Source organism: Nymphaea colorata, chromosome 11 (genome assembly GCF_008831285.2).
Source record: "Nymphaea colorata isolate Beijing-Zhang1983 chromosome 11, ASM883128v2, whole genome shotgun sequence".
Taxonomy (NCBI): Eukaryota; Viridiplantae; Streptophyta; class Magnoliopsida; order Nymphaeales; family Nymphaeaceae; genus Nymphaea; species Nymphaea colorata.
Window position 1 is genome coordinate 9,993,363 of NC_045148.1, and position 27,215 is coordinate 10,020,577.

Sequence of the window (27,215 nt, forward strand, 5' to 3'; positions counted from 1 at the left end):
TGAATTTTACCAGGTTTTGCCAGCTAATGTTTAGTCAGATCCATATCAGGCCCGTAGATTTCAAATCTGCAGTAATCAAATGACCTCTTAAGGAGAACGAGGGGATTCAAATGTCAGTACAATTAATGGTAGGATATATTGGACGATTTACCTATAGTTTGCTGAAGATTATTCTGAGAGAAACCCCTATATTTGGTCAAGTAAAAGAGATGTCCCCACTTAAGCATGCACCTCATAAAAAGCTGCTAACGTGACAATACAAACCACAGTTGGTTGTTATATAAATGGTTCCTACCCTCTAAATGGGCCCTTACTCTTTATCTTTCCCCTGTCGCGGGAGGGCTAAAACTGGTTTTTTCTGCTCTTTCTCTGGCGTTCTCATGAACCGCATTTCTTTTTTTCTCTCCCAGTAGCTAGTTTGTTTGGTTAGTTGTTTTAACTGGACCCTTTGTCCAATTTGTTTTACTACTTGCTCTAATTGAACCCTTTTTGTCCAATTTGTTTTACCACTTGCTCTAATTGAACCCTTTTTGTCTTTCACTTTTCCCCTTCCCTGGGCCATGGCCTTTCACCTGGCTCACATCGACACTGCCCTTCAGGGCGAGCACCCACCTAGCCAACTGTTAGGCCCCCTGCCACTCCTCCGTCGCCAAGTCTGCTCAGCGCGCACTTTTCCACTACCTGTCCTTTCTTTTGCCGTCTCTTTGACCATGCTTTGGCTGTTCACGTCATGGTCTTGCTCAACACCAAAGGTGGGATAGTGGGTTGGAGAAGAACGCAACAACCAAATGTTCAATGTTCAGAGAGCAGCCAACCTCATCGTGTCCATCTGCTACTTGCTTGAGACCGGCATCACCTTGCCCTCCACATTAATTGCAGGCTTCCTTCCTCCTCTCCCTCACCCTCTACCCCGTACCTTTCTCTTCCTTTTTGGTTTGGGCTTGTTTTCTTGCCTAACTTTTTATAAAACCGGTGACTTCATGTCACCAAAATTTTTTTTTCTCAATACATAGATCTCTCTCTCTCTCTCTCTCTCTCTCTCTCATGGTGGGGCGACCCGAGAAAAGTTTAATGTTAAAACCAAGAAGCACATGATCTTCAGCAAAGGGAGATGCATTGGCAGGAATAACTTACTTTCGTACACGGTGTCCCAAGGGAAACTTTAGTGACCGACTTATGTGCATGGTCGTATGCGTCCTTTACCTTTGATCTAACCGCGTATAGACAAAACCATGCTCAAGAATTGAGCAAATAACTTGCACAGGATCGGAGCGAGTAGATCACCCTCAAACGAAGCTAACGTCTCAGCAAGTCCTTGGACTACTAACCACGACTGCATCTTTTACAACCACGTTCGTAATGCCCTCAGAAGACTGCCTACCCGAGCCTCCTTTTAACAACTTCATTTCATCGCTAACATGAATTCCTGGAAATTGAAGCATTCCTGCGGAGTCCGCTAGACTCTTCACAAGAACCTACTGACACCCGAGAATTCACAACATGCTCAGGAAGGAGCGGGGACTGTACTGGTGAACCATCATGGCCTCTGCTGTTAAAAGGGAAGCACTCCTGCAAAACAGGATCGACAGGAAGGTCCTCTGCTTTCGGGCTATCTCCTTCTAGGCCTGTATTAGATTCTTCATCAGACAGATTGGACTTATCAGAACCCTCCGGATTCGTGCTCGACCTTGATTTGGAAGATATCTTCTTGCTCAGTCTGTGTTTCAATTGATGTGCAGATTTCCCGGCGTGCTTGATGATGCTTTTGGCCACGTTCTTTGCATTCTTAGGAGAGCTATCAGCCTCACATTTCTGCGGGGTAGAACCCTCTTTACCTGTTTTATTTCCTGCCAGCTGTTCTTTGAAGTCTTCAGGAACATCATCCAGAACAAGCACGACGCCGTTGCCCTTTTCACCTTCGGCCTTCAGGTTGGGGCGTGGAGTTGACAGATCTTCTTTGCTATTCTTCGTATCATCTGTTTTTCTATCCCTAGAGAAAAGTGAAACCATCTTCCTCTTGATTGAATCAATGGGCTTTTGATTCTGGTTTAGTATCTCTTCTTCCTCGCTACTGTTGTCATTGCGAACTGAACCCGTACAGGCTGGGCTATCTGGAGTGCCTGGACCTTCGCGAGGGATCTCAGTTTCCGGGTTTCTACTTCTCCCCTTTCTTGGCTCCCAAGTAGTAGAGACATCACTTCCTGGTTGATGAACCCAGATGCATGAATCACTTTGGCCTTCTACATTGATTTGCTCAAATTTATCTGCCACTCTACTAAGATATTCTTTAGTCTCAGTTTTACCGGGTTCTTGACGAGCCATGTCTTTATCCACTGGGACCCCCTCCCCACTTTGACTCCATGCTTGGTCATTTGCATCTACTTCCTCCTGCTAAAAGGTTTTACGGAGTTAATGCCTGTTGAAGGTTGAATTCCACAGAAGGTAAGTAGGTAAAGAAAAGGCACCTTCACAGTTGGATCTACTTCAGCTACAGTTATTGCCATATGCAGCCTGCCCATCTTGATGTTTTTCAGAGACAGCCATTTGTCGTGCCTCTGTCCACCCCGGAGATCATTGACAATTATAGAGCAGTTGCTGAAGATAAACATACAAAGGGCATACTGCTTCAGAACCATACAAAGAAATGCAAGATCATGTGCAGTTCATGGCGAAAAAAAAATTAGGCACATGCATCAGCAAGCACTGATTATCTAAATCCAGTTTCAACACTCCCTAAAATCAACCTGTAAAACAGATATGAACAGAGACTAATATAACTAAGACAGAGATCTACTACACATTATCAGAATGAAACACCGAAGAATACAAACCCAAGAGTGTCATCCAAAAACAGGTCTTTATCCCGGATTTCAAGCTCAAGGACATTAGGAGACTCCCACGTACAAATTGGGATCTTGAACTCTTCCTGCCATTTTGGAGCTAATGTTTTCCTCTGAATTTTTGTCTTGAACCTGTATGGGCCCATGTGGCCTTTCACATATGGATCGGCTAACCCTGTGAAAAGAAATGCATACTTTTAATTTTGGAACCAACAGGAGACACGATATAAAGATTTCGAGTACATCTATCTGTGCCGGCATACCATTCGGATCAGATGGCTTCATATTATCTGCTTCTATTATTTCAACTTTTGCATAAGCAATAGGCTTTCTTTCATCCACAGAGAACCAACCACCTGTATATATAGCATGGATTAGACTAAGTACCTAATAAGAAAGGCTGCTTCTTTCATCCACTCCATTAACAATGTTCTGCCAGCTCCTCATCAGTCTTTTATATGATGAGACAAAGAAAGAGGAGTTTGTGCACTCCTTACCATCATAAAGAATCAAGACAAGATTATTCTCAGGCGTACCTTCTGGTGTTGATGCACTTTCTGTTGATCCGACAAGTTTCTCCAAGTCAACGACAAGCATATTGGGCTGCATAGAAGATAACCATCAGATAACACCCGACTATTTCATTTATAGAACTGAAATCCCTCCCTCGCCTTTAAGGACTATAAGTAAGCTTCAAAGCAATAACATAATCTAATAAGATGACAGGATACTGTACTACTACCAACCTCCACCAGTGTCTCCTCAAAGGCCATAGCGAGGACTTTATCCTGCCAAAATGTATCAGATTGGAAAAGAAAGGCATGAGATCCACGTGGCAAAATCGATCATGCTCAATAATATATGCCTAAGATGTAAAAGAAGCATACTAGCCATCCAGCAATCCCTGGAACTTCTGTAACGTCAAGGCCATGACTAAAAATAGGTTTGACAATCATCTGAAAGTATGGGGGTTGCACAAAGCATAGCCGTATACGCTGAAGGAAAGGCCAATTCTGCAGAAATTTTACACCAACCAAAACCTAACAGGAGAAGGAAACTGCTTAAGATTTCACTGTTCTTGCAGTGACAAGGAAAGAAAATGCAGAGAAAAATAGTGACCAAATCGTATTGTCAAGGACAAGGAAACGACTCCTCAAATGCTTACAGGAAAGTAGTTAATAAATCCTGAAACGTGGTGCTAAAACAACAATATCAACACAGAGAAAAAAGGAAGATAGAAACCCCCATGCAATATAGAAGATCAGATGTTGATGAATAAATTGGAATTCTTTCATAACTAACAAGATAGAATGTTTGCCAAAAGAACAAAGAAGCACAGACTCTCTGATAGTACTTTATGGATGTCCAGTATGCATCTAGAATATCAGAAATGAGCATTATATATTATTGAAATGCAGGTCCATAATAACTTGGTATGTATAGAACTAGAAATAACATGCCTTAAAGTTAATACTTAGATGCTTCGTCTGTGCAATGTAATTCACACAATATGAACACGCAAGAGAGAGAGAGAGAGAGAGAGAGAGAGAGAGAGAGAGAAAGAGAGGGAGAGAGAGAGACCTTTGCTTCAATATGCATGCCAGTCAAATGCAATTTTGTCCACATGCCAAATCCTAATCTTTTCCTTAACTGCACTGCTAGTATTGCACTCATATCATCTGCAGACAGGAAATTTAACCCTAGCTCCAAAACCTGTATAATCATTGCCATGTTAAGCTGGAGAGCTTGAATATGCTCCTTTGGGTATGAGAATGAAATCATCCACATCATACCAGATGGTCGTCGTCAGCTGACTGTCCAACAACCCTCATTTCAGTGATCAGAGGAGGGTTCCTTCCCAGGTACAATTCTTGCACCACCACCTTCTTCTGCATATATCATCCGAATTACCACTAACTCTTGAACAAAAAATGGTAAAGCATGAATTCCAGAAAAAACAAAAAAAACAAAAAGGAAGCCATGACAGCTTGTCAACAAAGACACACATAAAAAACGTCAAAAAAACGCATATTATACACGTTATTTTTGCATTTTTTTGTACTTTTTATGTTTTTTATTTTTTTATAATTTTCAGGATTTATTAAATGTTCAAAATGTTTTAAAAATTTGCCGAGATTTTCCTGTTTTATGCCCGAGATATACAACTTTGCCGTATTATACCCAAGAAATTTCTCGCTGTATAATACCCATACACGTTTTTTGTGACAATCGTTTCAATAGAAGAATTGCCATTGAAATAACAAACTGGTGAGATGATGAAAAAAGTGCAATACAATGAGTGGATGCATACTGCTGTCCACGGTTTATACTTCTCCAGGAACCAGGGCACAATAGGCAAGAGTATTTTCTGCGAAGCAATCTGCTCCATGCAGATAGGCCATACTTTCACGAGCAAATGGTTTAGCCACCGTACTGTTTCTGAATCAGAGAGAATCTGAAACAACAAAAAGGAAAATTACTTCCCTGTTATACATACAGTTTCATTCCACCATCCATGTTCAGACGGTTATTAGGAGCTATGGAATGAATTTAAAATGAAAAGACAACAAAAAAATGGCAGGTTCATGTTGTGACCAGTTACCCTTTTCTGATATGCCTGCTTCTTCTCTTCATGGTGTAACCTCTTCCTTAATCTCAAAATATAACGTTCATTAACCTATTAAGGTGGAGAACAAATAGAAGAAAAAGAAAAGCTTCATCATCATGTTCGCAGTATGGAAAGGGAATTGCAGTTCAATTAGCAAAAGCAGGACAAAAATTGTTAAATCTATAAAATATGGCATTAGAATGTTTGTAAATAACAGAATGCCCACTACAGTGAACCTCTGGGTTTCAGAGAAACCCAGAAAACTTTTTGACTAGTGTGAAAGTTCCAAGACTGCTAGATCAGATTCATCGAACTTGCCAATAAACTGAGCAGTACTGAATACTCCCACCCGCTGGTATTTAAAAAAAAAAAAAAAAACCAGAAAAAAAGTTGGCAGTAAAGTAGGTAACAAGTTCCTTATTTGGTCAAGAAATGAGTGAAATGATTTGTTTACCAGATAGAGGTAAATAAAACTTATAAAGTAAACAACTGGGTGGCAGCAATTGAATGAAGAAGATATCCAAAGCACAGCCAGGACCAAGCCAAAGTGATAAACTATTGAAAGTTGAGCTATGTCCATCTCAGATGCTTATTCTTCGATCAAACTCTGAAAAAACAAACAAAAGATTGGAAGGATAAGGTTAAAGCAAGTTGCCTCAGAACAACTAGCAGGCTCAAAGAACAAACAATTACAGACATTGTAAATATGTGAAACAAACCCATGACAACCATAAATAAGAATTGGATTGAAGGGCACAGATGCTATATCATAAGGCTGCTAACCATGCAACTGACAGCACAGCATTTTCATATATGGTCATCAACATCAATCTTGTTCAATCAAATGGAAAACCAAGAGCAGGCAAGGATGGGCTTCTGGTCAGCTTATGCCGTGTGAAGATACACTTGTTGCTGTTACTTCCTCCTCCCTACTTGTGCATTATGCAGTTGCTTTTAATATTTTTTTTCTTTTCTTTTGGGAAAAGAAGGAACTCCTAGAGAAAACAATTTGGTTTTTTTTGGATAGGGACTGACACGTATATTATTAATTAAGAAAAATAAATTATTGCTTCAACTTTAAGTTTCAAGGGATCAAATTCGAACAATAATATTCATAAATAGAAAGAATCTCTTTACCGTGTGGAAGAGATGGCTTAATACAGCTATAGCTATACGAAAACTTTCTTTTCAATATGATCGGTCTTGGAAGAAACTTAAAGCAACTCTCAAACGTTTCTGCATGTTTCAAGTCCCAAAAATGAATTGGCTGTCAAGCAAAAACTTTTATGTTTCTTAACTATTAAAGGAATAAGAAATAAGATGCATAGCCACGCAAAATTGCTCAAGAAACACACAAGTCAAAAGGAGACGCTCGTCAACATTGAAACCCATAAAAAATTAGAACCAGTTCCCAAAAACGCCACCAAACACCTTCTTAAACGAAGTTCTCGTCATCCCTAACCATGAAAATATATATTCAGGGCTACAATAATCACAGTCAAATGCCTTTTTCTTCCTTTGCAATCGCTTAAAAAAATGCTCCAAGTAACTTCGAAACAACAACCATAGAAAAAAGGACTAGAACTTCGGAAGAAAAAAAAGAATAAAAAGAACCTACATGTCTTCTGTAAAATTGCCATCTCATTACGTCATAAATCAGACACTTCATCGACGCCGAACCGAAGGCAAAATATCTGTTTTTTTTTTCTCCTATAATAACTAAAATTCAAACTCAACCTAAAATTCAACTCGACCTCAATCCTCGCAGATCAAAAAATCTCAAATTCATACAGAAACAACTCCCATTGGCGCTCTAAAAAGCATGTTTGCCACAAAGGAAAGAACTACCTTATCTGATGCAGAGCAGAAGAAAGGCACAGCGATACCACACATCAAAATCAAATAGATCAATAAACTCCCTCAGAACCAAAGCCCTAGCGTCCCCGAAATAAACGCTTCAGGCTTCCTATTTGTAACTTGACGAAGGAAAAACACTTCACGAGCCGACATGAAGTTCTCCTCTCTCTCAAAATGCGAGAGAGATGGAGAGCGGTTCCTAAACTGACAAACCGCATCCGACGTGGATAACCACGTATGTCGCCGGAAAGAGGATAGTGTGAAGGAGACCGACGGTTTCCCGCGAGCACTAGCCCTCCATCCAAATCGGATTCACGGGAGAAGCCAAATCTTGCAAAAGGAGACACCGGACATCGCTAACCTGGCAGACGACCGCAAAGCGCCGACCGGAGCAAGAAGCTAGCACTTTCCGGCGAAGCTCGCACAGGGGCCGACCGGTGAGATCAATCTCGCGTTTACCGCCACGTGGTTCGCCGCGGCGGGAGAGGCAGAGAAAGCCAGAAGAAGAATGGTAGATTTTCAGGGGACGGCTCGTTAGTGTCAAGAAAACGCACCGCAGCCTTTCTTTTTGAATACTAAGAGAATTGAACTCTTCGTTTTACAAAGATATCACCGCGATTTCAATCTAATTCTCGGAGGGTCCTACTTTTGTTTGGCACTCACGGCATTTTCCTTTTGGAAGATTTTCTGTCAAAGTACCACTTTTTGTTCGTAAATCCAAACACGAGCTTCATTTCCACCATTTTCCTGAAATGCGTTCATGATTGGCAATTAAGTAAGTTACGATGAAAATGAGTGATAATAATGTCCTCTTCTTTTCATGTGTAAAACACTTTTAACTTGTAAACGCAAAAGCAAAAAGTGTTGAAAATCAGAAACATTCGCATTCTCCAACACCAGATTTGTCCATTTTAAGAATGGAAAGTATCTCAAACTATTAATATTCAAAGCTTTTAATTTTTTTTTAAATATCAACATGCATGAATTAACTAAAAAGAATTTCTTTATTGCAGAAAAAAAAAACTTATATTTTGGGAGTGGAGTTTTCCTAAAAACATCTAACAGCATTGGACTGTAATAACCATTAATAGGACAATACTTTTTCCCAAAGTCCACTTTAGGGTCTCTTTTCAGTCAGTCGTTCTCCATGGGATACTGGGTCGTTTTGTTGTAGTTATGGAAAGGAACGTCGACCCTTTTCAAAAGACTGCTTATTCCCGGCGGAAGAGACACTTTGTCTCGTTCCAGGACGCGTTTGCTCCCGGAAGAGTCACCCACGAACAACGCCGCCCTCGGAGGCTTCTCAAAACGTGTGGGGCACCACGACATTTCGTAGAGGTAAAGTTACATCCCCAAGTCGCACAAACGCGACAATTTGTACCGGTGAAAATTGATTAGCAGAAAGTTCCCCAGGTTATCGGCAACATATATTTTCAAAGTGATGATGCAAAGTCTCCGGTGTCCGTTTATCGATATAACGCGAAAATTTTACTAAGTGAAGTGAGGACTAAAAAATCGTGCAGGTTCATGAAACATGTTCACGAAACATTTTAAAAAGTGTACCAATAATCGGTTTAGATTCATAAAACAGTAACATTTTGTTCATGTTGTCAAACAACCCTTTGGAAATCATTCTCTTTAGAGAGCAATGGTTCTTTTCAAATGCAAGGCCCACTACCATTAATGCATTTAGTTTTATATATGAATTTGATATAGACTTGTTTGTGTATATAAAAATCGGAGTCAGATTTATATATGAATTTAAAAGTCGAAACGGGATTGGATTCAAATTGTGAACTAAAATTTTGGATTAAAAAATGGTAAAACCTTTTTCTTCATTCGCATTAAAATCTAAATATGTGAACATCTAATAAAATCAGACATGGTAAAGAATACATCCACTCGAATATGATCTGTTTACATCCCTTTGAACAGGAGAGAGTTCATGGAACTGGTGGAATAGTTGAAACGAGTGTTCTATCTTACCAATCAAACGAGGATGTCTCATCGAATGCTAATTCAAGTAACAATAATGAAATAGTATCATAAAGTAAATGTTAATTTAAATAATAAGATGCACAAAAATTTGGATATGTGATGAGATCAGACCTAAGCCCGTCGGTCTTTGTCACATAAATGCGAATGCTGCTGGAACAAGTAGGACAGCTTATCGCAATGCCCATCCGCCCGCAACGAAAGCAGCATTAAGCCTTTTAGTAGATCGGGTAGCATTCGGCACAGCTTCCCCACTTACAGGGGTGGAGCCATGAAAAATTCATGAGAAAGACCGAATTATAGTTTTAAAATTTTGACAGATGTTAAAACATCATTTTTTAAACTTTTTATGTAGTATACCTGAATTTTTTTAAAATTTAGATGTAAATTTTTAAATTTTTTAGGAATTCCGCCCCTACCCACTTAGTAATTGTTCAAAAAATTGCAGCAATTTCCCACAATTTCCTGTTTTTCTTTTCCTCACTGCAGAATTTTAGGATGCTTATTTGTTTTATATGATCACCACTCTTCCCCCCCAACTATCATGTCAGTATCAAAGTAGGTACCACCGTCATCTTTATTTTATCTGATTTCAATAACCATGACTTATTGTCGGCAGAACGGTCAATCATATTACGAAAATAATACGAAAAATTGAGTTTTACCCTCACTACTATGCTGATGCGAATTGACCTATTTCATTTTTGGTGTTTTAAATATTAAAGAGTCGTTTGATGCAAAGAATGCTTGTATCAAAAGTCTGTCTCTATGAACTTACAACAAAAAAAAAAAAAACAAATAGATTCATAAAACAAATACATTATAATATTCTATAAATCTACCTCAATTTTTAAAACAAGTTCATAAAATAATAATAATTTGCTACTATTGTCAAAGGCTCTTAAAAGATACGCTTAATAGTCTCACATATGCATTCGATGGCTGTTTAGGGAAACACTGGACTTCATATCCACGTTAAGTAACAAAAAAACTTCATGTCTCAGGTTTCGAGGTAGGTAAACATATAGGGGCGTAAACGAATCACACAAGGATTCAATTTTTCCAAATTGGACTTAAAATGAGACCCACACATAGATACCAAGTTTGAAGTCGATTAAATGTCGAGCTTAGAAGCAGACCGATCGGGTGAAATCGATCCTGGATATTTTGAGACGCTCTGTCTCACAAGCACATGGCACCAAACAGACATGAGATATTTATCTCAACATCCCTTTAAAGTCTTGGCAGTGAGCCTTCACGTTATTCAAAGTTCTAGAATACGCGTTTGTTATATGCTAATAAACTTCGACATGAAATCATCTAAAGCATATGACAATTAATCTGGAGCACCAAGTCCAAAGCGTGTCTCGTAGTTGCAATAAATGACCAAATTACCCTTTATTTTTTAGAAAAAAAAAAGACCCCCTAAGGCCTCTACAAATACAAAAATACTACTTTTTTATACATTAAAAAATTATAAAAGAAAATTTTTTGGTCCCTACAAAAGTTTTGAAAAGATACCGTCGGCACTTGTGAAAAATTTTTAGACGACACATACCAAAAAAAAAAAGGGTTTCTCTCCCCTTGCACAAACAATTATTAACTACCAAACTATATTAAAGTGAGTTGACATATAGGTTTTAAAGTGGCTTAAAGTTAGTGTGTGTGTATATATATATATACATTAAGATCTATAATAAGTTGTTTCTAAAGCACGTTGAACTAAGGAACTTAAGGCGTATCATAAATTATATGTCCTTCTAACTTGCCAAAACCTCTACATAAATACATAATTTACATATCAGTGCCTCCCCAAGTGTAATTCACATATCTATGCCTCCTTCATTATGACCATACTTCCTCAGAAAATGTTTAAACCAGTAAATAATTACCGGTAAAAGAAAATTAGAAAAAATAAAGCTTCAGCATGTGAATGCTTGGTCAAATCATAATTAATCGGCTTATTATATCATATCATTACTTATATATATATATATATATATATAACGGTCTATTCTTTATAATATTTTAGAAATATATATCAATAAGGCACCAAACTTGATGGTTATGGGACTAGATCAAACTGAAGCTTCAATGACATCACATACCGGGCCAGCGGATCCTCAGCAGGTTGCTTGCAGGATCCAGCATCTCGGCAGAAGCATATGCTTTTAGCCTTTGTTCATTAAAGATGAATAGATGATGCTTGGAGCTCCAAGGCAAACCGGATCTACCACGCAGGAATATACTTATAGGTCAATCGGGTCCACTCCGTATGGATCCAAATCGGTTCAGATCTGTCCCTGATCCAGACATCACCACAAAACACTCATTAGAAATTGGATAACGATCATACCATGCAAGTTCTTGTTTCTGAACCAACTGGATCTGGGCTCGGGTTTGTAACCGAAAAGGGATCCGATCCGCGTTCTACAGTCTTCTAGCCAGCTGGTTTCATGGAGCACTTATTGTCCACTCTCCAGTGAGATAAGACTAAAAATCCTTCATGGGTCCAATAATGCATAAAAAAAGGGTGAATTTTATCCTCAATCAATCAATGGTGAGGGCCCCCTTGAGATTGTTGGAGCAGGTTTAAATTCCCCTATCTATGACGCATTTGATATCTTTTCTTCTTCATAAGATAATCTCTTCTTACATGCAGCGGTTGGGATTCTGAATCCATGGTAGAAAAATATTAAAGATTTCATTGTCAGCAACTTAACTCATTCAGGATATATATATATATATATATATATTTCTGACTCCACATTCTTTCCTTGGTCCCTTCGTTTCTTAAAATATTTATTTATTATGAGATCATCTGGCCTCACATGTCCGTCGCTGTGGGAATTCCATTAGCAGAAGAAAGTATTAATTAATTCTTAGAAGGCGACAACTTCTCTTGGCGCATTCATTAAAGCAATATTAAAATCACGGAGCATAAGTAAGTTGACACAACGAAGAAATCAATATTTGGTAAGTCTTTAAAAAGTTCATTTTTTATTAATATCTAAAGATGCTTTTAACCTTATAATATGGGAGGTCACCAAGAAAAATTTTTGAATAGGGAGTCTTTCCCTTTGGGGAGAGGTTTTTTCCAAGTTGCTTACGCAAGTAAAGGAAGAACAGCAGGCAGAAAGCAACAACGTGGAATGCTTGTTGACCAACGGCACGCATAGGTAGGGTGGGTTCAACGTAAAATTGGATGGTAAGTATTGATATTTACCTCTGTTGCCACCTGAGCGCACATGGTGCGGGTGTAGGTGCCGACGTGACACATCTCAAAAAAATTTAGGTGTGGCGAGAGTATTTTATTATTATTATTATTATTATTATTATTATTATTATTATTATTATTATTATCTTTTATGATTTTACTTTTAAAATTCAAGATAAAAAATTTCAAATATAACAAATTTAAAATTAGGTAGTGTGTATAGTTCACTTTTAGTGAATATCGCACAAGTACACATTAATTTAGACAACCTGATTCATATTCGAAAATCAGAATTAACTCAGTTAGTCTCCACCCAATAGTTTTGAAAGTTTGAAGACCAAGAAAATAAGCATTCCAATAAAATCAAGCTTATGTTCATATTAAGTAGTCCAATCAGTTTCATTTTTAAGGAAAACTAAAAGAACGTACAAGTTGGCCATTTATTTTAGATTGCATAGCAAGTTAAAAGCAGTTTAAAATTGAGTAACAGGACATGGACAAAATTTTTTAGCATATGTTGCTAAGCACATCTAAGATGGACGAGGAAGACGCGAGCAAGAGACAAGGGGCAAGGTCGACTTTGTTAAAAATTTTAAAACCTTAAAAATTGAACGAAAAGATAACAAATCGCTCAAGTCAAACGCGGGTCAGGTGCGAATCAAAAAAGAACAATTTTAGTTGGGTGCGATCAACCGCACCTGACTCACCATTTAAGTGGTTACCAAAAGTGCACCCGCATTGGGTCGATGGGTGCGAGACCAAGAAGGGCGCACCCTGACTTAGATATTTAGAAACTCAGGTCAGCCATTTTTTAATTGTTAAAAAGATGACTTTACCGTTACCTCGTTAAAATATGGGCCGATGAGATCGAGGCTGAATCGACTGATAGAAGTTGACATTACTCCTTTTGGCCTTAAGGAGGCAATATAATATATATAGGCTGATGCATACACACATATCTATGACAATTTGAAGTACCATTTTTTTTTTTTTTTTTTTTTTGCTTTCAATTCATTATTGGTGTATAGGGTATTGATAACTTCATCTCTTAGTTTGGTGATTATGATCGACAAACTCATCCAAAGTCATTTTATTATTTTGATGATGCTTGGCAGTTCATTACCTTATGTCGTGAATTGTAATTTTTTTGTACGGTATGTGGCGCTTAAGGAGCTGTTGGTAGGGAGCCAGTCGCTCATTCAAATCTTAAAAGGACATGTTTTGCAGGAGAGCATAGATTTTTTTTAGGGCGGGTCAAACGATTCAATGAACTTATTCGATTAGAGTCAAACTAAACCTGAATCCAAAAAATGCATTACACAACAAAAAATTTTAAATTTTTTTAATGTAATTTTTTTTTTTCCAATTAGCTGAGGTGGGCCACGGCCTAGGCAGGCCCCTGATGCTTTGTATATAACGAATGAAGACTACAATCATGGGGCAAAAGAATTGCCTTGGCTATCTTAAGGTTGGTGAAAGCATGGTGGCCTAAAGCTTGGTGAAAACAGTGAAGTCTCTCTGGCAATGTCACCAGAGTGCGGCAACCCTGGTGATGCACCCATGTCGATGCGACGTGGGTGCTAGTGCGACCCAAATTCGCACCCTATTGATTTAATTTTTTTTATCAAATTTGATATTATTAATATATTATATTAATAAATTAATAATAATAAAAATTACCTTCGCCGCACCGTAATTTTTTGAGATGTATCGCACCGGCACCCGCATCCGCATCCGCACCCGCACCCCGCATTCTGGTGACATAGCTCTCTGGTTTCTCCCAAATAAATATTTAGAAAAAAAAAAGTATGGCAGCTCAGTATTGACTCTTTTTTTTTTTGAAAAAAAAAACTGTTTGTTCATTTTCATTTTTCATTTAATGGTATTTTAGACTTTTCACTAAAAATTTTAGTTGTCCAATTTCACCTTTTAAGGCCTAAATGGGTTCATCATCTGTTTATTATTGAAAAAAAACTGTTTGTTCATTTTCATTTTTCATTTAATGGTATTTTAGACTTTTCACTAAAAATTTTAGTTGTCCAATTTCACCTTTTAAGGCCTAAATGGGTTCATCATCTGTTTATTATTGAGGGATGAATTTGAAACGAAGATATTTTTTACTATTACTGTCGTTTAAATACTACCTGAGCTACCTACTAGAAGTAACCTATTAAGAACTAAGAGGCCATTTGATTGTCCTTGATCTACTCTAATCTAAAATTATGAAGATCCTAAGTTCATGGATCTATAATTAGACCCCATCCCCTTCGATCGTAGATCAATTTTTTTTCTCAACACAAAAGCAAAACGAGTATTCCAAATGTGAATCTTAGGTTATGCACTAAGATCCTTAATATGATAAACCGTAGATTTTACGTGTGGATCTTTTGTTTGCACATCAGCAAAAACATGTCATGTCGCACTCATGGATCTAAAATCTGAAGTAATCAAATACCCTCAAGTGTTTATCGGGTCGGATTCGGATTCATATCATGTGCAGAGTATGAAAGCAAACATGCGTTTTGCATGTTGTTAGGTTATGATGTCCAACAGAACCGATAAAAAGATCTCTACCAAATTAAGTATTAGTAAGATGTATATATGACCGTCTTTTATAGGATCAACTAACTGGAATTTGGATCTGCGATGCCGGCCGTAACATATGGATTTGTATCCCCAGACGGCCGGAAAATGTTAGTACCAAGTGAAATCTGCAAAAAGCTATCTTTCTGATTGGTCAAATTCAATGAGAAAAAGCTGGTCAAATTTGGTTTTTCGTTTTGACCAATACATAAATATCTGATTCAAATTCAAATTCAGATATACATAAATTCAAATTCAGATACAGAAAAGTTGGACATTCAATCAGATTCAAATTCTGATATACATAAATATCTTATCAGATTCGGAGTGGGATCAGATTTATTTTTATATAAATATCATCTATTTGATGCTCTTATATTTTCAAAGCCGGCCAAATTTAGTTCCAAATTCAGATTTCAATATGAACGGGATTTTAGATTTTGAAGCTGGTGATATGACTTTTCTTTGTGTTATTCAAATTCAAATTTAAATATGAATATATGAATATCCATATGATTATTAAAAGTATATTTGATTTGAATCAGATTTGTAAAGGGCCATATCGCTTTGCCGGTCGGTGCAGCCGATACGCATGGACATGTAGCAGGATTTAAAAAAAAAAACTTAGAGATTAATTAATATTGTAAAATATTTAATTAAACAAAAAAAATGTAGCAGGATTTAAAAAAAAAAGAACTTAGAGATTAATTAATATTGTAAAATATTTAATAAAACAAAAAAAAAAGTGCCTGTTATTTCAACTCTCTAGCGTCCAGCCTCAACCATTTCTGTTTGCAGCTGATACGATGCCATGTATATCGGCCAACTGATGGCTGAAGCTTACACGCAGGCAATATGGACAACACTTCTGTTCTGAATATAATAATTCCCATTACAAGAAAAGTTTCAAACGTTTCCTCCATCAAACAATCACAGCAGGATTCAACTGCCAGCCTCCTCCTCCTTGTTTAAGGCTTAAGCACAGGACATTGATCACCACATATTTAAGGCCCAAGATCTTTGATTTCCAGAAAGGATTTGGAATTTTATGTTGGAAATATGCAGGAATAACACCACCGACTTGTAAACTTCCTTGAAATCCTCTGATCTCAAGTCAGACCTCATCAATCTAAATCAGACCCACCCAGATCCAGCGTAATCAAGCTCCCCCAAGAAACCTTAACCTGTCTTCAATTCCAAAGCACAAGAGCACCAAGCTTTTACCAAGGAAGCAACCACAGCCTCACAGAAAAAGAGAAACATCTCAAAAGCAGAACCGATGAACTGTGCGCTGCAAAATTCAACCAGTTGCTTTCGTCGCGTCACTAAAGAGACGGTCTTCTCTTGCAGGAAAATAGCGTCTCTGTGCATGCCGAGGAGGTGGCGCATGTCAGCACAAAGAAGGAAACCAGAATGCCAAAAGCGGAGCCATGATGGTGAAATTTTATTGGTGCTTGTTGACGATGACGCCTGCATTGTCATCAGTGGCGTGCGTAACACCATAAGCCGACGATGGTGGAGAGAGAAATCAAGATCTCTGAGAAGAAAAGGTGATGGAGGGAGAAAGATGATAATGGCGGTCTCCCTTTTGAGGGCGACTTCTATCACACAAGAAGAAATGGGTCGACCAGTCTGAAGGTTGCCAAGCATGGAAACCATGTGCGCCGGCCAGCTTTTGTCGCTTTAACATCAGATTAGACGGGTTAATTCGGCAGTGGCCACTATGAAGAGCAATGACTTCATTAACTAGAAAGAAAAAAAATCTCGTTCAGGATCAGAAGCACAGTTGCCATGTGTTTAATGCTCGATACTGCTAAATTATATATATATATATATATATTAACGATGACAGAAACAATTTATATCATGATGATCAAATGCTTGAACTATGGCAATCGTATTAGAAAGAAGATGAATAAAAATGCTTAACGATGACAAACAATTCATGATCATGATCATCAACTGGTTGAACTACGTATATCTATAGAACGGAGTACTGAGTTGTGTTCCTGTTCCGATGCATCAGCTGATAAGACATCAAATCGGACCAAGACCTCAACATGATGAGCCATCATTTGGAAATGCTGGTAAACGACGTCGATGGGACCTTTGAAATACACGCAAGGAATGGGTCAATATCGTCTGCTGCGCTATGTTTCGCCTGTGTTCATGCATGTCAGAATCATGAGCGATGAATGTACATAATACAGGAGCCGACGTTGATGATGATGCTGATTATGTACATGAACATGAGGATGATTTTGCATGCATAGTCATGACTGCTGAGCGTTAAAACTCATCTTGCTTCTCAAAAAGGAAGAAAGAAAGCCAAAGTTATTATTGTTAAATTGGTTAAGCTCGCAAAATTATATATCTAGCAGTCACCTTGATTTGAATCTTCCACCTGCGCAGCCAATCTTTGACTTTACACAGTTGTTTTGTTCCATAGTGGACTGTGAGCGTCGATTACGGAGCATTAGGAAGACAATACTAACAAGCAAATGGCAGGGTTGAAGCCTCATCTTGGCTTTTCCACTTGAGAGCCTTCACATTTTCCTACCTAAATAAAAAATCAGTGGGCTATTGTTGTCTTAGTTATATAAGAGTTTATTATTAAGAGGTCGTCTCACAGTTAGAACACTTTGTAAGGTTTTACGAATCTAATTCAAAGATTGAAACAGATACAATGAACACTAAAACTAGACGTCCATAAATTTATCTTGATCTTTAGGACATATTCTTATAACACTCACAAAATGATTCACTTGTCAAAAGATCCATAAACGTTTAATGTTCATTGGGTATTATATTGATCCCTAGTATTTCCCCTATATATATATATATATATATATATATATATATATATATATATATATATATATATATATATATATATTAAAGGTCAAATAATTGGTGGGACTTTTCTAAACACAAGAGTCCCAGCATGGGTAGCCGCTTCATATTTCCCTCTATATGAAAGTGGAAGACAGGAAACCTCCTTAGATAGCAAAAAAGCAATATTCCAACATGATATATATATACATATGAAATCGTACTTTGCCGATAACATGTAGAAGCGGCATACGAACAAGTGGCAAGGCTCCTACTATTTCTCTTCAAGATAAACCTCTTTTCACCAAGCTCAAAGAGGGATAATATTACCATTTCTTCAATTGGGTATCTTGTTAAAATTTGAGAGACAGCCTGATTAACCTACTAATTAATAGCCGTCACTCACCCTAGATACAATGATGTATTCGACTAGTCCAGTCTTGGCGTTAGGACCGAGCCTTCATGGCTTGACTTGATCAACTAAAAGTTAAACAACCCAGCCTGGGCTAGCAATCCAGATAATGGAGCCCGATTAAGTCCAATTAAGGTAAACTTGTTAGATTTTAGAAAGGGATGACATAATGACAACAAAACGTATTAACATGGCATGCTTAATGACAAACATGAAGTATTATTTCCTAATTCGTAAATAGTTGTTTCCTAGACTTTTTGAAAATGAAATTTGTTAAAGTTAAAGGACCCAAATTAATCTGAATCAAAAGCTCAACATCAATCAACCAGGTTGGTTGGGGCACAACGACGGATTGGCTCACTAACGTTCATTGGACCACCAGCTTGAACACGGGGTCAAGCTAGCTTCGTACACACCAAGGTCGGTCCAGGTTTAGACAGGACTAGGCGGTCCAGTCCTGGTTCAAACCCAGGCCATGTGCAGCCTTATCTGCGCCTATCTATTCGACAATTAGTTAGGCTCTTATATTGGATACAACTGATCATTATGGACCTTTTAAATGTGAATCTTAACTAATTGAGTAAGAGTCTCCGAGGAGATTAGCACAACTACCTGAAGTGGAGCTTATAGATTACTGGTTTCCATTTCAAGTATTAGGGGTGTCAACTTCTTGTATTGTAAAAAGGCTCTCACAATGCGCCAAATTGAAGTGCAGCAGAACAACACTCCAAGGCACCCAAAGTAGGTTTTACATTTTATGAAACAAAGGGTTGAGTTGAAGCTTCCGCTCTCTACCAAGTGGTGGGTCTCTCCGGCTCACAGAACTAGTTGTCTAAGAAAGCTTAGTATCATTATCAACCCTATAATCATGCCAATTAGCGTGCAATTGTGTCCACAAAGTCCCCATCATCCTCTTGGACCACTCACTTTCTAGGTAACTTTTCACCCAACTTTGTGAAAGCTCTAATTAATCAACATTATGCAGGTATGCTATCTTCCAATGGCTAGTTAGCCACCCTCTTCTTTTCTTCTCCACCATTCCTTTTAGGCATATCTCACCTCTTGCATCAGGTGATTGCCTAATCTTTTCCGTTTTAAGTCAATACCTGAGCTACTTGTTGGCTAGGGTGGGCCGCTGCCCACACCAACCCATTAAAATCGCATTACAATGTCTCAAAATGACACTGTTATGGTTTAAAATTTATATGCAGTACCCACAGCAAAAGTTGTGTTACCAATGGAAGTTTCTGGACACTAAAAAATCCTCGCTCCGCCATTAGTTTAAGTGAACTAAAATATTTTCCTTTCTTTTTACCTCTCTCTCGAGGATAAAAGATCACTACATCGGAAGAAGTAAAACCTACTGCCCACATTGAATTTATTTTCCGGGAAAGGAGAGGAAGCAGTAGGATCATGCATTTGGCGGTAATCTGAAATAACCGTTCGGTCTAATGAGAAAAGCTCTAAAGTGGGGAGGCTTGGGCTTGTAGTCATGACTGATTTGTCTGTAAAGCTGACTTGTACCAATCCTTGATTTGGAATCGACATTAATGTAATTCTGCCGCTTGCAGAACCCTTGAGTTGCAAAGCCATGGTGTCATCTTTTGTTTCTTTTTCCGTTGCTCCTTCCTCCCCTTCTTCATCTATAAATGGGGTGAGAATGGAAATCCTGTATTCACCTCTCTATCTCTCTCTCTCTCTCTCTCTCAGAGAAAAAAACACTTTCATTACAATTTCTTTTCTTCCTTATGGTGGATGTTGGTGTTCACTAAGAACAGGTTTTCTTTGTCTTTGCAGATGAAGGCGGACGCTGTGTGGGGTTCAAGAACGTGCTCAGGACCGCACAGCCTAGTTATATGCACTGCATCGGGGCCTTGATCTATCTTTTGATTTTTCTCCTTTGCCCGCTGAAAAAGGAATACAGGTTAGGAGACAGAGAAGCATTGCAGAAGATGAATGTGTTGTGTTCTGGATAGATCTACGCCTTGATGCACTGCTTATGGTTGGCTATGCGAAGTCTTGCGCATGTTCTCGAAATCAAGCATCGCGTAATGATCCTCATAAACCAAATGCCTCTTCCCACGCATTTGTTCTATGGTGGGCAACAACACGAAAGGAAGTGCAGATGGATTCGATAAATCTGTGTTACATGAACGGAGACGGTGGAAAGGATGGTGCAGATCGCGGATGCCAGATGTTGCAATCCCTTGACAAAAATTTGTGCAAGTTAGATGAAGGCATCCGCAGTTTTCTTGAATGTTCTCCATTCTTTCTCTTTTCTTTTCTCATCTTCTAATATTGCATCTCAAAGGCTCTTTTGGGTATTGGGCTTTCCTTGATATTGGTGCACTCTTCCGGGAATCAGGAAAACTCTATTAAAATTTTGAGAGATGGGTTCAACTAAAACTTGATCTTCACTCTTCAAACTGATGGTTGAACGCATAAGAAACTTAGCGGATTCTGTTTCAATATTATTGATCATACAACGGAAAGATAGATTTGAGTATGTTCTTTCGAACGATTGAACGAATGATGCCCCTCTCCCTCGCTCGCCCGCATATACCCACACAGTGGCTGTACATTTCTTCATTATTCTATAGAGCAATGGAAGCATAAATTTCATTCTAACAGCAAAAGGGAAACGAGAAGGCTAACATTAACGCCAAGAAGAAAACGAAGGGAGAGCATACCAGTGTGTAGAGCGCGCAAACCTGACAGGCTCATCCTTTCTGTTTTTCCTGTTCAAGCACGAGGAACTTGTCTGCAGTTCAGCCATCATAGTTGCCTGGTTCTGAGATGTTCACTTGTTTGAGTTCTACAAAAATATCAACAATAAAATCTGAAAAAGAAGACGACTTATTCTCCCAATGGTTGCTCAAGCCTGATTCACAGAAAGAAAGAACCTAAAGTGCCTTGGTGAAACTCGGGGTTCAATATCGGAGTGCTTTCATGGGCCTGCAGTTCGACCCAACCACAATATCAGCGTGCTTTCGATGATGAACAGTTCGATAATACCACTTCTTGAGGATTATCCTTAGTGTTCATACTTTCGGCCTGGTCTTGAGTAACGCTCAAACGTAAATTACATGGTCAGTACGATATCAATATTATGAATGTTCATACTTTTTGCACTGAAAATGCAAGGTCTAAATGTTGACTCTCAGATGCATTAGCCATAAAAATGCAGCCTGATGGCACTAGATGCAAGTAGTCACCACCAATATAGGATCAAATTAAATTTATGGGACTGTGAGGGCGACTGACCACACGTGGCTCCGCTTGTGTATGTGGGTGCATGCCCATTACATACATCTTTAGTTTGAGATCGGAGATGGATCATGTGGTTGAAACGGTGATCAGGTGACAATGCAGTTCATGTGGTTGAAGCTCATCCACATGCTAACGTGTAAACCAAATCCCAGCCGCTGGGCCTAAAATTGGAACAAAATTTGAACTATGTCATGAATTGATTAAGCAATTTAAGCTCTAGTAAGTCTAATACTTAGAGTTTTTCATAAAACATCTTTTACTATATACTCATAATTTTATCTGCATGAGTGTGTTCGTGTGACATAAAACTTTCCAGTAAGTTCAACAATTTGCCAATTTCGGTTCAGTAATCCAAAAAGTTAGAGATAAGACAAACCTATTCTAACCACCAGAGTTTGTCTTCAAGTGTTGTCAATAATCAAACAGACGTGGCAAGTACTATACTTAAGTATTATATTCAATTATTAATGGACCCGTGCTATGGATGAGATGTAATTGAATCTACTTGAAAGATGGTGTTATTATCCAATTAAGGACATATAACTATAAGTATATATGATATATCTTTTGTCTTTGGCTTCCATTCTTGTCTACTTTGAAGGGTGGACGTGGGATTTCCTTAGACTAAGACATACACCTTGAGTTTATCAAGGGGTCATTTGGTAATAGGAACAATAACATATTGTTTCATGTTTCATGTATCGGACTCAAAGATTAGTTTCATGTTTCATGTATCGGACTCAAAGATTAGGGCAGATTCACAAAACACTATAATGCAAAAAAACATCAATTTACGTCAAATTTTAGAACAGATACATGAAATATGTAGTATGTTATTGTTACCATTGTTAAACGACCCCGTACAGACTTTTGGGGTTCCAAATAATTTGATGTGGTTTCTTCTCAAGATAGATAATGGATTCCATTTGAGTAAAAGTGAATCCCATGAACACTGTGTTCATTGTTGGATTGAACTTGACTTTAAATTCATGCATGAAATAATAGTGAGCGTGGCCAGTGAAAAAAGAAAAAAAAAATAAAACCATGTCCTTAAATCCTCGTTGGAATTCTAATCAAGATGGACTTGAATATGATGATGTTCTGAAAATATTAAACCGACTCCAACCATTTGCTATCTAAATATTTGGCCAACCATAGGAATAGATCTTATTTCCAGTTCCTGGGACGCTAGAAACAATAGCATCCCAGGAAAGAGAAGAACAAATAAGGGGGCCACATTTACATTCACAGCGGAAAATGGAATATTCATTCTAAGGTATTTTTGAAGACTGTTAGGTACAGGAACACTATCTTCTTTAGAACGCTCCATGTATTTAATAATGCTTCATGAATATGTTGCAAGGTATTCATGAAGAGATATAGTTTTCCTATTACCAAACACCCTTTTAGGCTAATCTCAAACATCGTTGTTTGGCAGAACAGAACACATAAAACAAGCACAAATGTGTTCCTTACTTTTGCTATTTTTGGGTGAACAAAGGAGTCTCACCATCCGGTAAAGAGCCAAAGCTTCCACTCAACCTTTTGTCTCTTTACGATACACGATATGCTTTTGGTAACTTGGGGTTTGTGACATAAGATGTTGATGTTTGTGACATCCGAAATAGAGGGTGATCACCGCCTACCAGCTCCCACTCCACGCCGTCACACCAACCCCTTCTAGACCCTTCTGTTTTTTTTTTATGTATTCCGCCATCTACATAATGTACGTATGACAAACATACTTTAGGGGAGACAATAAATAAGAACATTGTATTCATGAAACAAATGTTACGAAACACCAAGAACATAACATGGAATAATTATATCCAATCTTTCATTTTAGATTTAGAAACGGCATCCATAATTACACTTTGTTCCATGGAACAAGATCATTGTGCTTTAGAACTTGTATTATAGAATCATGTTCTGTAGGAACAACATGTGTTTAAGAAACTTAATATTTTTCTTATTAAATGTCCTCTAAAATCTGTAATTTCCTCTAAAATTGGTGATATTGCTCGATGATCAGACTAAGGGACGATGGTCCATCTTCATGTCTGTTTATTTTCTGATCTGACTCAAAATTATAAAGTAGGATTTGATGACCAAGACTACTCTCGCACTTTAAGCTTAAGGTAGCATTTGGATGATATACTAAAAAAAAAAAAGTTTGGTTTTATAAAAACTAATTGTCTTCAAAAAACAGTTTTAAGCAGGTTCGAAGGACTGGTTTGTATTTTTTGGATAAAAAGACCAAAATGCAATTTTTTTTGTGAATAACTTGGGGATGATAAGTTATTCACTCCCTTTCGAACAATAGTTTTTATCAAAAATGAGTTTTTGACAAAACCCATTTTTGTTGTCATCCAAACATACATGAGAAAGCATTTTGGAAAGAATGACTGATTTGACCGATGACCTAATCAATTGTTTCGTAGGGCCAAGCTTTGGACACCTTAGCAATGCGGATCCAACTTTGTAAGGATTCAAGAATCAACGGTTAAAGTTTTCTAATTATAAAATCTAATTTGTGTGCGGGAGTCATACTTTTTTAAATTATATCTTTTTTGGAAAGTTAAAATATTCATTTACAATAGCTTAATTTATTAACAAATAACGCTGGACTTTTGTCCAGATGTGATCTGATATATTTCTGGCTCAAAAGCTTTTTTTTTTTTTTTTTTTTTTCTGGATGTGGAGGGGAAAAAAGAGTGATACTTTAAAAGTGATCGAACTACTCTTTATATTTTGATTTATGAATTTAACTCCGTCTAGATGGAATGTTGGAGATACTATGTTAGTGTTATTTCCAAAAGGTTTGGACCGTTTGGTGTAATGGGTAAGGTAAGAGTTGGTAGGCAGCCAATCAACTTTTTTTTGTGTGGTAAAAAATGGCAGCGCACTGACACATAAATTGAAGCGTGGCGAGAGTAACACTTCCAAATAGCAAAAGGAATCTTATATCTTAAGAAGATGAGGGGTTAAGTAGGAGCTTTAACCTTGTACCGAACAGTGAAAACCCCGACTCACCTTGTCCATGTTAGGGCCATGTATTCTCAAAAGTACCAAAAAAGAATTATCAGGATTTGTTACATTGATGATATGTTGGCGATATTTATAACAAGCATCATTTATACCAAACTTACAGCGTAACAAGTAGCCAGGTTATCATGCCAGGGCGGAACCAAGGTGTTCACCTTAATTTTTTTCTAAATTTACATGTAAATTTTAAAAAAATTACCTATTTTATATAAAAATTTTGAAAATTGATATTTCCGTTTTAAAAATTTTAATTTGACCCCTTTCAAGAAAACTTTTTTACTTTACCCCATGTAATCACATAGAGGGTGATGAGACCACAGTTGATATTGAAATTATTGGCCCATGGATAGACGGGACCCAAAAAAATGTGCTCTTCTTTTCAATTACAAATGTGAAAGTCTTGTATTTGCATGCTTCTCCTTACAGTTCCCAAAAACTTGCAAAGAAAGTATCATTTATTTACAAAATAGTACCTAAATTTTTTAGTTATTACTTTTAACCTCAAACTTTTGCAGCTTAATTCTTCTAAAACATGCTCGTTCTCTCGCCTGTAAGAGCTCCGTGTACCTCGTTTATACCTAGTGGTTTCATTGTCACCATTAATAAATAACTGAAGAAAAAGATGAAGATAAGTTCGATTCCAAGACTAAAGGTCCGCAATATGTGTTAACTTAATGAAGGCAGCTAAAGTGGCACATTCTTGCTGGCTTTGTAAGAAAATCAAAAGATGATATCTAGAGAGTTATTTGATCATACCAAGTATTTTGCATTGCCTTTAAAGAAGCAATCTGATTTTAGATGTAAAATAAGCCATTTAGTTGGCGAGAGGATTGGAACCTGTCTACTTCATTAAATGGTAAACAACAAGCTGCATATTCTAAACTATTTTTCTTTTCCAGTTCCACCTCATACTTGAGATTTTATAAGACCAACGAGGTTAGGTCTCCAATTATGTCATACGTCTTTCATGTATATGTATAAAGAAAGTTTAGATCGTTTTGTCGCGGCTTGCATATGTATGAGTTGGACAAATAAATAGTGACAGACTTTTTCACATAATCAATCTAACTTTAGTGGCCGCAACCATAACAAATTATTGTTATTGTCTCATGAACTTGTCCCAAAAATCGAGTTAGTTTCATAAAACTGTGCATCGTAAACTATTTTTTTTCCACCTCATACTTGGTATTTTATAAGGATAAGGAGGCTAGGTCTCCAATAAATGTCATACATCTTTCATATATATTATATATATATATATATATATAAAGTTTAAATCGTATTGCCAACATAGATGAATTGGACAATAGATGGAGCAGTGTCAAAAGTGTTTGACATGATGACATAACTATTGGTGAGTATAGATCTGGGTACCCTTCAAAAAATGTCGAATCCTCCACCCAACCCCTCATTCATAGAGTATATGGCTTGCCTGGGTGCTTCCAGATACCTCCCTTGCCGTGCTTCAATTGCATGTTGATGGCTCATCGTTTGCAGCACATAGAGTTGACCTTCTAGAGAATCGAAACGGAAACTCGTCGCCTGCCAGCCCTACGCGATTCAGTTGGACCAACCCCTTGGAAATTGGTGAGTATAAATAATCCGACAAATAAGTTTTGTAGAAATTCATTTTCAGCAAAAACCTACTTTTTAAAAAGAAAACCTGACACCACCCGTCAGTTATTCACAAAACGACTGTTTTGGTCACATTATTCAAACACATAAAGTAGTTTTTCAAAACTTATTAAAAACCAAAGTTTTTAGAAAACGCAAAATGAATTTCTTTAATGTGTCATAATTTTGGTAGCACTACAGTTGCGTTTCAATATATATACAAGATGGTAAAAATTTCGCTTCGGTGTAAAGCACCTTAGGAAGTCGCAACTTATGAGTGCAAATTGAGAAATGTCACATCAATCTCTCTCCATTTTAAGAGCAAACTGAACTCCTGCATTTGATTACCTTAGATTTTAGATATGTGGATATATTTATATATGTCGACGCAAATAGATTCATATCAAAATCGATAGTTCTCTAAATTAAGACTCTTGAGTCAAATTTAAGATTCTCACTTGAGATCCTCATTTCATGTTTTTGTATTAGGGAAAAAAAATCTGATGTAAAGCCAGAAGGAAGTGATTATGATTTTAAATGTACAATCAAACACACCAACCGTACCGAATTGAATACAATTTGTTGCCTTATCGACTATCATATGTACCTTAAAAGTTGTTTGTTAAAAGTAATAGTATGTTCTCATTTTATGAATCTACATAACACTTGTATGTTATTATTTCATGCATGTGCCAAGAATAGAACAAAAATGTTCCATGAACCTGTCCTAGTTGTAGGATAGATGCATGAAACACTTTTGCTATCCCCACACAACCCTTGATACTTTATTTTCATGATTGGCCACATTCAAGAAGACAAATACTTTTTTTTTTCAAAAGTTGCACGAAAAGCAACCTAATTGGCATTGCACCATATGGAATTTAGAATCCTCTCAACTTGTAATCATTATTGTTTTCTTTTTCTTTTTATTTTTCTAATTCA

The 27,215-nt window shown here is 37.4% G+C and overlaps 1 protein-coding gene across 6 annotated transcripts; it reads right to left on the bottom strand.

Moving 5' to 3' along the window:
* Positions 1–1,097: 1,097 nt before the first annotated feature.
* LOC116264114 (C2 domain-containing protein At1g53590-like) lies at positions 1,098–7,869 on the bottom strand. Of its 6 annotated transcripts, none has more exons than XM_031644118.2 (14): positions 7,667–7,869; positions 5,903–6,055; positions 5,443–5,517; positions 5,152–5,295; positions 4,634–4,729; positions 4,422–4,553; positions 3,728–3,880; positions 3,587–3,628; positions 3,377–3,443; positions 3,104–3,196; positions 2,832–3,015; positions 2,466–2,595; positions 2,304–2,391; positions 1,098–2,201 (listed from the first exon to the last, which is right to left on the bottom strand). In XM_031644118.2, exons 2-14 carry the CDS (start codon positions 6,026–6,028, stop codon positions 1,414–1,416), a joined length of 2,118 nt encoding a protein of 705 aa, XP_031499978.1. In that variant the 5' UTR covers positions 6,029–6,055; positions 7,667–7,869; the 3' UTR covers positions 1,098–1,413. The 6 variants fall into 6 exon arrangements, with proteins under 6 accessions (XP_031499978.1, XP_031499979.1, XP_031499975.1 ...); XM_031644119.2 differs by having other exon boundaries at positions 2,304–2,388; positions 7,667–7,868; XM_031644115.2 differs by having other exon boundaries at positions 1,098–2,391; positions 7,667–7,868.
* Between the last annotated feature and the right edge of the window lie 19,346 nt (positions 7,870–27,215).

Excerpts from the sequence above, each read along its gene's own strand:
- LOC116264114 (XM_031644115.2), bottom strand. The coding sequence starts at position 6,028 with ATGGACATAGCTCAACTTTCAATAGTTTATCACTTTGGCTTGGTCCTG. Across the intron at positions 5,296-5,442 it reads AGCAGGCATATCAGAAAAGG|ATTCTCTCTGATTCAGAAAC; the intron begins GTAACTGGTCAC and ends TTGTTGTTTCAG. Across the intron at positions 3,197-3,376 it reads AAGTGCATCAACACCAGAAG|GTGGTTGGTTCTCTGTGGAT; the intron begins GTACGCCTGAGA and ends CTATATATACAG.